The following is an 11,219-nucleotide window of genomic DNA, read 5'->3' as shown; positions in this document are numbered from 1 at the left end:
GACAATGGAGTCTAATGTTTGTTTTGTCACTAACACAAACATTAAATGCCATTAACAATGAACAGAGTTTAATGTTTGTTTTGTCACTAACACAAACATTAAATGCCATTAACAATGAACAGAGTTTAATGTTTGTTTTGTCACTAACACAAACATTAAATGCCATTAACAATGAACAGAGTTTAATGTTTGTTTTGTCACTAACACAAACATTAAATGCCATTAACAATGAACAACAATGAATGAAGTTGAATGAATGTTTGTTTTGTCTGTCACTGAGGAATTCGGCATATGCCATTATGTTCTGATATCGCGATGATGTAAGACGATAAGGGTTGGTAAAGCGCCCCTCACTTCACACGGGTGTGATCTTTCATAATTTTTCATAATTTCAATATATATATTTTAAATATAATATTAAACAGAATAGACTTTAAAGGCAGGGTATTATTTTCTTTGGTTATAATAAGTACTAACTAAGTAGGTCTATTCTACTCTTTATTTACTCTTTGTTTATTTATTAAACAGAAAATACAAAGAAATGTTGTATTGAATTCATGGTTCTATGTCTTGGTGTCACCTCGACCCATGATGGACTTCTTAGTGTTTCTCTCAGGTTTCAAAATAATTATATAAGACTTTGGTCCAAACAGTGACACCAAAATTCCAAAGCTAGATGCTAAAATAGCAAAAACCTCCACTACATCTGCATATTTGCCTGGAGAGCTTATATATGCTGGGATGAAGGCTATCCACACGGCACAGAAGATCAACATGCTGAAGGTGATTAACTTGGCTTCATTGAAGTTGTCTGGAAGATTTCTTGCCATGAATGCTAGGAGGAAGCTGAGGAGTGCCAGTAAACCAATATAACCTAATAGCACTGCAAATCCAACTGTTGATCCCACCACACACTCATAGACTATCGTATCACTGTGATAGTGTGTGTTTTTATGAGGAGCTGGTGAGGCAGACACAAGCCAGGCTATGCAGATTGCTGCCTGGATGGAAGTAAGAGCCAGAACTGTTCCTCTCTGCTGTATAGCACCAAACCACTTCATAATGTCTGTACCCCCAGGCTTGGAGGCCTTGAATACAGCCAAAACCACCATAGTCTTTACCAGGATACACGAGACACACAGCACAAAGCTGATCCCAAATGCTGCATGCCTCAGCTGACAAGTCCAGAGCGTGGGACGGCCAATGAACAGAAGTGAGCACAAAAAACAAAGTATGAGTGAAAACAAGAGAAGGAAGCTAAGTTCAGAGTTATTGGCGCGCACCATGGGTGTGCTTCGATGATAGATGAAGATTCCCAGTACAATGGCACAGATAAGTGTGCCCAGCAATGAGATGATTGTCAAGGAGATACCAAGAGCCTCATGGTAGGAGAGGAACTCCAGGCTTTTAGGAACACAGTGGTCACGCTGGGGACTGGGCCAGAAGTCCTCTGGACAACTGGTACACTCTGTAGAGTCTAACAAAGATGACAAGGTTAAAGGGACATACAAGTACAGTATTGTCCTAAAGATACTGTACATTACTACATGGTGTAAACCAACCAGTCTCATTGCTGATTTCTCCCTCAGAACAAGCAATGCAGTCAAAGCAGCAGATAGGTTCCCCTTTAATTCTGGCCACACGGGTTCCGGGGGAACAGCTCTCACTGCACACTGACCGAGGTGGCTACAGAGGAAATTATGAATGATATATTTTTGTACAAACTGAATTACATTCACACCAGCTCAGCATTAGCTATAGAAAGCGGAAGTTACCTTTTTAGATTCAAAGTTCCAGAAGATTCTGTCTTCATCCAGGATGAGTTCTTCACCTGCAGAGGCTAACTTCTTGACCACACCTACATTGTGAACTTTTGTGCTTCCATCAGGGAGCCACACCCAGTTCATGACATCATAGATTGGTAAAGCGTCACCATTCTCATCAAACGATACGTGATCACCAAATGGTGTAGAGAAGTTGATCCTTTCCAGGTAATATACAAGCTAGACATGGTGATGAGCAGAATTATGAAGATCAAGTGACTATAAAAGTGTGTTTTGAGCAGCTGCTCAAAATATTACTTGCACAATGTACATAGACAAGGGAAATAGATTTTGATGTACAATTTGTACTTGAAATTATTCAGACACCACTGCATATCAGGTTTATGGGTAATAATCACAACTGTCCACTGTGTGAGATAAACAACTAAAACTAACAATTTAATAACTACTGCAGGCTCATAATTATTCCGCCCCATCATGACAAGTGTCTTTAGTAATCTTTTGTGTACACCCTTTGGCCTTTTTGCTGTTATGAACTGATCCAAATTTTATATATAGTCAGATTGGCCCAGACGCCAGCCAAACCTAAATCATTATTAGTCTAAATTTGAACCCATGCAACTAGAAACATATGTAACCTGTGAAATGAGTGACATTACACCTGCCATGGCTGTATTGTCCGCAAACCGGCACAACTGTGCCCAATAAAAGGCCCTTTTCCTGGCACACAATTCAACATGTCATGGATGGCATGGGCCAGAGCATACACAGCCTTGTACACATTGTACTCTGGCCTGAGGTCAGATACATCCAAAAGTGCAGTTTCTGCTGTTGCTAGGTCCTCTTGTCCTGTACACACCCTTCCACCAGCATCCACCCACTCTGACGGAAGGGGGGGGAAATTACACTGAAATGTGTGCTCCCAATACCGCCTTATCTGAAGAAACACAGTGAAAACTTAAAGCATAATTCTCTAAAGCACAAAGCTTGTGAATGAACACAAAATTGCAACTTAACCCATTTAGGACTGAGGCAGATTCTAAAAAGGCCTTCTAAATCCTGACCTATGTTTTCATCAAATATTAATTCAAAATGACAACAGATATATATGTTGCTATATAGTATAGTATATAGTATATACTGTACATAGCAACAACTAACCCAAAGGGGTTTCCCGTTCTGAAAGGTATAGTTACAAAAGGGGATCCCGTACATAATGGGTTTAAAAAACTGAAACAAAAGACTCACTATGTTATTTTCATGGCTGTTGTCAGGGTCAGTGTCAGGATGGATTTTTAACAAGAAGTCCTTTAGACCTGGTATCTCTCCACGACGGATGGCAATGCCCAGGGTGCCTCCCAGGTACGGCATGAAGTCTAGAGTCAGGAGCTTAGGATATGTTGTCCAGGCCTCACTGGCCATCCATTGCAGACCTGTCACATTCTGCTTTACCACCTATACGGTATATAAATCAATGCTATTGAACACCCTTCATGTCTGTGTGTTGATTCACAAAATATTGAACGAATTAAAATGAGAAGTATTAAAAAGTGCCTCTGACAAAACCAGCTAAGTCCATTGGACCTCACTCTGTCTGTCTGTCTGTCTGTCTGTCTGTCTGTCTGTCTCCACCACCACCACCTCTCCCCATCTCACGTAAGTATCTGACAATATACAGTATACATTCACAGTACCAACTTTGATGAGGCAGTATTACTTTGTTTAAAAAATATAATGTTTTCTTACAATTTACAATTTAGGCATTTAGCAGACGCTCTTAATCCAGAGCGACTTACATTAGGCAAGAACAAAAGTATGGGAATACATCACATATATAAAATGCACTTATCAAGAAACATGCGTAAGCTACGAACGTAATTAGAACATATCTATATAATGACACTATACATATTAACTATACATAAGTTCTTGAAAAATTATATACATAATACTATACATATTTAGGCTATATATATTCTTCTTCTTCTTCTTCTTCTTCTTCTTCTTCTTATTATTATTATTTTAATTTATTTAGAAAGTGGTTAAATTGCAGTCCCACAACCTCCTCCATGAGATGAACCATATTGCTCCCATGTTCAAATGCAATGACCACACGAGCTGTGGATGTCTTCATCACAGTGACAATCCTCTGAAGTTCAGCTGGGTCGTGGTCCCAGGGCAGAACCTCCACGTACGCCAGACAACCAAAACCAGACTGGGCCAGGTCAGACTGGAATGACTGGGCAGCATTTCGGCCATAGGCATCATTAGTAAATAGCAGTCCTGCCCAGGTCCACCCAAACCGCTTTATAATTTGGAGCATAGCTTGGACCTGATGGATGAAGACCTGCTTAGTTTGATTATGCACATACTGTCGTGTAAAATCAGTGAATCTCCTGCGTATAACCCACATTAATTTTCTTTTGATGCTGACCCTGAACCTAACCCTTCAGCTCCAGCAGTATTATACACAAAGAAATGAGAGGCGATATGCAATATCAATAAAGGGAAGTGATGTGTACTACTTGATACCAACAGATGTTTTGTCTGTAGAAGTTCACCTGGAAGGCATCACTTGGGATTGTTCTAAAGAAAGATGGGAACTTATTCCGGTCACTCAGACAGGAGCACGTGGAATAGTAACTTACCTGAAAAATACACAAAAGATATATTCTGTAATATACCTATACGGTACTATAATTCTTTATTACACGGCTTGGTTGAATGCTTGATTCTGATTGGTCAATCACCAAATTCATCGGTCTGTTATTTCTGGATAATGAATGCTCCGCTCTATAACACACCGATGCCAAAACAAACCGTCGGAGCACCTGCTGTGTTCCGCTGATTTACTGCTCCAACATGACAGCCATGATGTAAACACACACACAGTGTCCTTTACAGCAAAACATTGCTCTAAAAAAGGTTTTTGAAAACATTTCAGCGAGAAATAGACGGTGCAGTAGGCTACCCGAAAATGGATTCTTTTTGATCAATTCACTTCCTTGTTTTCCGACTGTGCTGCAGCTGGGCAGACGCCGGCCAGCGCGACACTTATGGGAATACTTTCATTACCGTAAGCAAGGAAATATGAGTCGTTTTGTTGTGTTTTGGGTCAATTTATTAATTTATGTATTAAGTAGCCGTGTAATAAGCGGGATAATGTATGGCTGAGTGGTCATTGTTTATAGATAAATCACCTTCAGGCTGATTAACCACTGACGCGACAGCGGAGGTGGTTAATCAGCCTGAAGGTGATTTATCTACAAACAATAACCACTCAGCCATACATCATAGGTGGGCAACTTTGAAGATGGAGAGGGCCACTATATTTATACAGTCACTCCAGAGGGTCACATTGCATATTACGGTCGTAGCAAAAACAGCCAATCTACAAGCTCAAAACGCGTTTTGAGCTTGTAGATCAACTATTTTAGCTATAGTTTAATTTAAATCCTGATTTTTTTTTTGCTATTTTGGAATTGAAATCCTGAAAGATATTTTAGACTAAAGTAATTAAAGCCAGTCATGTTTGCATGATTGGAATTATAACAGAAATTAAATAATATACTTTATCAGTATTCCAATATTAGGGCCACATTAAGTGAAGATGGGGGGCGCATATAACGCAATAACATAATATTAATAATAATAAATACGATTTATATAGCGCTTCAAGGTATCCAAAGTCGCTTTACAGAACAGAAGTAAAAACAAATGTATTAGAAAACTAGTTAAAAGGTTAAAAGGTTACATTGTATAACAATATACAATGTGGCAATCTACTGCCCCCCATGCTCCATTCAAAGTCTGCCAGCTCCACTTACATGCTCTGTAAGTAAATATTGTTTTCTTTATCATGCTGTAGAAAGACTACACTGTTTATCATTATATTAGATTTGTAAATAAACTAAAATAGCCAAAAATAATAGCCAATTAAAATGGTGATGGTGAAAGAAGAAAACTTACCAAGGACACTCTGTACAAACCTAATACACTAGAGATGGCAATTGAATGTGTTGAGGGAGAGTCGCCCACTATTCCAAGCACTGGAGGGGAGCCAACACAGCTCTCATTCAGTTGAAATTGTTCTTCTCTCCCACTGACCAATGACAAAGCTGAACGGAATGCTACTCCAAGTGTGAAACAATTATCATAGAGACTGTATCCCAGAGTCACGTTGGGTAGCAGGCTGGGGTTTCTGTTGATCTCAGTAATGGCAAAAGCCATGGTCTGGGCCATTCTGAACCCGGGAATGTTTAATCTAACAGACAAAGTTCCACAGTAACCTTGACAATTTATCTTTGTAGAACTACATCAAATAATCCTATGATGCTATAGGCCTATATTAAAACAATGTTCTCTTGCTTGCTTTTTTATGTGTGATACTCACCCATAGCAAATGAGATCCTGTTGCTTGGAGGTGAAAGACAGCTCAGGGAAGGCAGAGGAGAAATGGATGTAAAACAAGCCACCCAGAATAAAGTCCCCAGCCTTGTAAATTCTGTTGAATTTAAACTGTTCCTGTAACTCACAAGAAGAGGAAGGTGAGGAAGACAAAGGAGAGAATGAAGAGAACAACATCAAGCACAAGTACACATATGGAATCAGTTGTATAACTACAGAAGCGTTCATGACTGCACCTCCTCCCCTCCTCTGCACACTTTGTCCTGTTGCTCATTTTTATACACAGTGTTAGGCCATCCCCTGAGCCAACGTATGCCATAACATCATCGATCACACCTTCAACACACATCAACACCCTAGCAAGGCAGAGGCAGAAGAAGAGGCAGGGCTTAACATACGTCAACAATGCTTTCATATCAAAGTCCTGTTATGTCAAATCAAATCAAATCAGATCAAATTAATTTATATAGCACATTTAAAAACAACTCTCATTGTACCAAAGTGCTTCAACATATCAAAAAGAGCAATACAGTACAATACAATACAGTAAAATACAATGCAGAAATATAATATAAGACAGTCAATGAAACAACAGGCAATTAAAGCAAAATAATATTAAATATAAAAGTGCAGGATCATGAGGGGGATTCAAAGGCTTAAGTCGTGATTTAAAAGACTCAACGGAGGGAGCAGTCCTAACAGCAAGGGGAATGATGTTCCAAAGTGTAGGGGCTGCGACAGCCGCGGCCGGCCCTGAGCCTCTTTTTTGGTGGTGGAATGTGTAAGAGACCGCATTCTTCTGACCTGATAGGTCTTGATGGAGGGGGGATAGGATAGGAGGTCACTGATATGTAGGAGGGGGCCAGCCCGTTTAGGGCTTTGTAGACAAAAATGAGGGTTTTGATGAAGCAATAAGCCACAAGAGATCACAAGAGGCTCTTTCTTACCAGGTATTTTATAATGGCTTTGTTTGGTGAAGAGTGTTCTAAGCTTTTATTTTGGGAGCAGGTTACAGAAATGCTAACTGTGTTAAATGGCAACTAAGAACCGGAACCTCCTGATGAATAAGGGTTCGCTCAATTGCGTAGATTTGAATGAAATTGCACCATGCTGTTGCTTTTACTGACAAACATTCCATTCCCATGATTCCCATATAGTCAATGTGTGGGTCCGGTATTCTCGCTCATTGCACATGGAGTGCATGTTGGGGGTCGTTGATATCCGAGCTGTGTCTCGGTGCACAGATTTTCATTTTTCTTTCTTCACAGAATCAAAGGTGTTATGGCCATGATTTACCAGGATCCTGGATGGCTTGATTCTATAGGCTTAAAATAATTGATATAATTATTGATGTAAATCTCTATGGGGAAAAATAAATGGCCGATTTTTCAGTGGGTCCAGAAAACCACGCCCACTGCTATGACTTATTCGGTGGCCGATAAGTCACATAGAAAGCTAATTTATTACCCAACTCTTTGAGAACACAATTTTTTTTTTGTTTATTGGTTTTTTAGTTTTTCATACATGTACACAACATGGTGATGCTGAAATATAGGAGCGGAGAGGATCAATACAGCAGACCAAGAGACAAAAACAAAAGACAAAACAAAACAAAATTAGCAGAAGTCAGTATATAAACAGATACATGAGAGTATAGGTCCTCACAGGTTAGATGCATCAGTGTCCGAGAGAGTCCATAAGATCACTACAGTGTTATGAGGCATTTCCATTATCATTACGAAGCATATTCAACACATCAACATTCGTTAAGAGTTGGGTGAAGGGTCCCCAGACTTCATCATACATTACACTTTTTTTCTTCAAAATATAAGTTATCCTTTCCATAGCACAACAGCTGCTCATTTCCCTGAGCCATTGGCTCGCTCGTGGTCTCCATGTTAGAGCAATTGTGCGCTTTGCTTGGAGTAGTGACATATCTATGAGAATTTGTTTATTCCTTGGTATAACCAGGGTACAATCCCAATATGCAGAGTTTTGGATCCAATGGTATCCTTACATCTAGCATTCTATAAAGTATTTGTAAGATTTCGCTCCAAAATGCCACAATCTCTCTGCATTCCCACATACAGTGAAAAGGTGTGCCCTTTGACTGCTCACATTTTACACAAGTGTCTGGAATATTTTCATTGAACTGGTGTAATTTAGCTGGTGTTATATAAGTGCGCATCAACCAGTTATATTGTAGCAATCTTAATCTAGTATTTGCAGTTTGTCTGTGTACTTTTGCACATATGGCACCCCAGTCAACCAAGGATATATCATCTTTTACATCTTCCTTCCAGGCCCTTAGTCTATCATTAGACCTTAAATTCAGATTAATTGGAAACCAGCATGTCATATATCACAGAGATACGCCCTTTACTATAACAATGATCAGATATAAGTTTCTCCATTCCCGAAAGGAATGGAGTAATCAATGCTTGGTTACCAGATGCTCTAATAAAGTCTCTTAGCTGTAAGAATGGCTATTTGAAAGATCAAATTTTGAACGTATGTGTTCAAATGTCATCAGATTTCCATCTTGGAACATATCTCCTATTTTAGTTAGACCTTTATTAGCCCAAAGGCGAAACCCCTGATCTGTTATTCCTGGTTTAAATAGATCATTTCCCCATATAAAAGTTGTTTTAATCAGTTTAAAACAAACTGAGAAGTTCTGAAGCAGAAGACAGGCCAAGAGACTCAGGCACACCGATGAAGAGGCGCAGGCAGGCAGAGAGATGTTTCGGAGTTCGGTTTTATTTGCAGAGTACAGAATACAGCAGTATCCTGGAGCAGGAGCCTGGATGGCTGACCACCGTGGTGGCCAGCCCAACTGAACACCATCCTTACATTGAGTCAGAATATATAGGTACATGCACAAAGCTGAGGGACAAGCACAGTTATTTACGGCACCCCCTTGCAAGGATACCCACATGATTGATACCTTAACCTGCAGCTTTGGAAATAGCCTGAAAGATCAACATTGGCCAGGTTCATCCTGGAAGGCCTGCTGAGACCCTAGCCTAGGTGTCATGACTAGGGATGTGCCGATGAGACATTTTGGCCGATAATTAATTGCTGTTATGGCCGATAACCGATATTACCGATGTCATATATGATCTCATTCTGTATTAAAAAATATAATAATTTTGTACATTCTGAAAAATACATGTAACAGGGTATCTGCACTGCACGGCAAGCCAGATTTAACTTAAATACCTTTATATTTAATATTGTGAGCTTGTAGATCTGTTCAAGCTGTTACTTTGGGCTTGTTTATCTAAAGACTGATTAATCGGACCGATGAATTAATCGGTCTGATTAATTAATCGAACCGATGCTGATTCATCTAAAAACAACTAGAATCGGCCGATAACGATGTGTTTGCCGATTAATCTACCATCACTAGTCATGACATAATGTTTAAGCAGATTGTGGTGTCTCGATGGTAATACCGCGCCCAGCAGGTAAGAGCACCCCCGGAGCATGGCCGAGGCAGAGAGATAATAGGAGCGCACCCATAGAGTATATATATAATAGAGACTGAACTGGCGCGAAGCTCCGCCCCCCCAGCTATTCATGTCAGTGGAAGTTGCTCAGTGGCGTTTTGAAGCACCCGGAAGACTGCCGGAAGTCCCTCCTCCGGACCTCAACTTTGAGGTCCTGGGTGACGTATGCAACCGAGCGCTCAATGTTAAAGCCCAGCTGCACGGGGTTTCCCGGTCATGAATCCACGGGTCCGCCTGTAGTCCCTCCTCCTACCACTAGGACCCAGACCTTCAACGTTGAATAGCCTCACTGGCCCCTTGAGCGCACCCCACCCACTAGGTGTGATCATGGAAGGAAGATACATACCTCGTTACCTACTTGATCAGCTGGAATGTGCCGCACCTGCCTTCACCTGCTAGAAGGGATCCACCTCAGTATAAAACTCTCTCTCTGCCTCAGTGGGGATCCATTATCCGGGAGGTGAGGAACGCGCATATACCGGGCTGCTGGGCGGTAGGTCGACACCACTATTTCATGCTACATTCTATGCAACATTAAGTGAAATATAAATACTTAACATGTCTCCTCTTACCCTCCAGGCAATCACCAGGCATGCACAGAACGGCTCGTTTCAGCGAGCGCATAAACCTGAAAAAGGAACGATTGATTAAGGACACCACATCCATAGCATCGCTATGGATGTGGTGGGACCCCTGCCCAAGTCAACCCGGGGCCACTGCTACATTTTAGTAATAGTGGATTATGCCACCCGGTATCCCGAGGCCATAACCCTGCGTGCCGCCTCGGCCAAGGCAGTCGCGCTGGTATTAATGCTGGTTAGCCGGGTCGGCATCCCGAACGAGGCGCTTTCGGACCAGGGCACATGTTTCATGTCGCAAGTAATCACCCTCCTATATAAATGGCTCAACATTAAGCGCATAAAAACCTCCGTATACCACCCGCAGACGGACGGCCTAGTGGAACGATTTAATCAAACCCTAAAATCAATGTTGAAGAAACTGCCAGATATTGATGGGAAGGATTGGGACCGCTTAATCCCATATGTGATGTTTGCTATTCGTGAAGTTCCCCAGCCCTCCACAGGGTTCTCTCCCTTCAAACTCCTGTATGGGCGGCAGCCGAGGGGTCTGTTAGACCTGGCCCGGGAGGCCTGGGAGAGCCAACCTTCCCCGCATAGGAGCGTGATTGATCAGATAGAACAGATGCAGGCGCGCTCAGATGCAGATGCAGTCCCGATCGGGACAGACCTTTCCCCCCCGCAGGTCCGGGACGTGAAGGGGCTCATAGGGCGGTTCCGAGACCGCTTCTCAGAGCTCCCAGGCAGAATCAATGTCATTCGACATGACATTATAACCGAACCGGGCAAAGTGGTGCGGCAGCGCCCCTACCGGATCCCCGAGGCGCGACACCTCGCCATCAAGGAAGAAGTGAAAAAGATGTTGGAGCTGGGGGTCATCGAAGAGTCATTTAGCTCCTGGTCCAGTCCCATCGTCATCGTACCGAAGCCGGACGGGT

The 11,219-nt window shown here is 41.7% G+C and overlaps 1 protein-coding gene across 1 annotated transcript; it reads right to left on the bottom strand.

The window, feature by feature from the left end:
* Positions 1-563: 563 nt before the first annotated feature.
* Positions 564-10,536, bottom strand: LOC306913280 (extracellular calcium-sensing receptor-like; the record flags this gene model as incomplete). Its single annotated transcript, XM_079489871.1, has 10 exons — positions 564-1,477; positions 1,563-1,686; positions 1,776-2,003; positions 2,446-2,721; positions 3,033-3,239; positions 3,847-4,116; positions 4,346-4,432; positions 5,754-6,048; positions 6,178-6,308; positions 10,453-10,536. The coding sequence occupies 10 exons, from the start codon at positions 10,534-10,536 to the stop codon at positions 564-566; spliced, it is 2,616 nt and encodes an 871-aa protein (XP_079345997.1).
* Positions 10,537-11,219: the final 683 nt, after the last annotated feature.

The sequence above is a fragment of the Electrona antarctica genome, assembly GCF_951216825.1.
Source record: "Electrona antarctica genome assembly, chromosome: 20".
Classification (NCBI taxonomy): Eukaryota; Metazoa; Chordata; class Actinopteri; order Myctophiformes; family Myctophidae; genus Electrona; species Electrona antarctica.
Note: the sequence above shows the minus strand (reverse complement) of the source record. Positions and strands in the feature narration are given on the sequence as shown.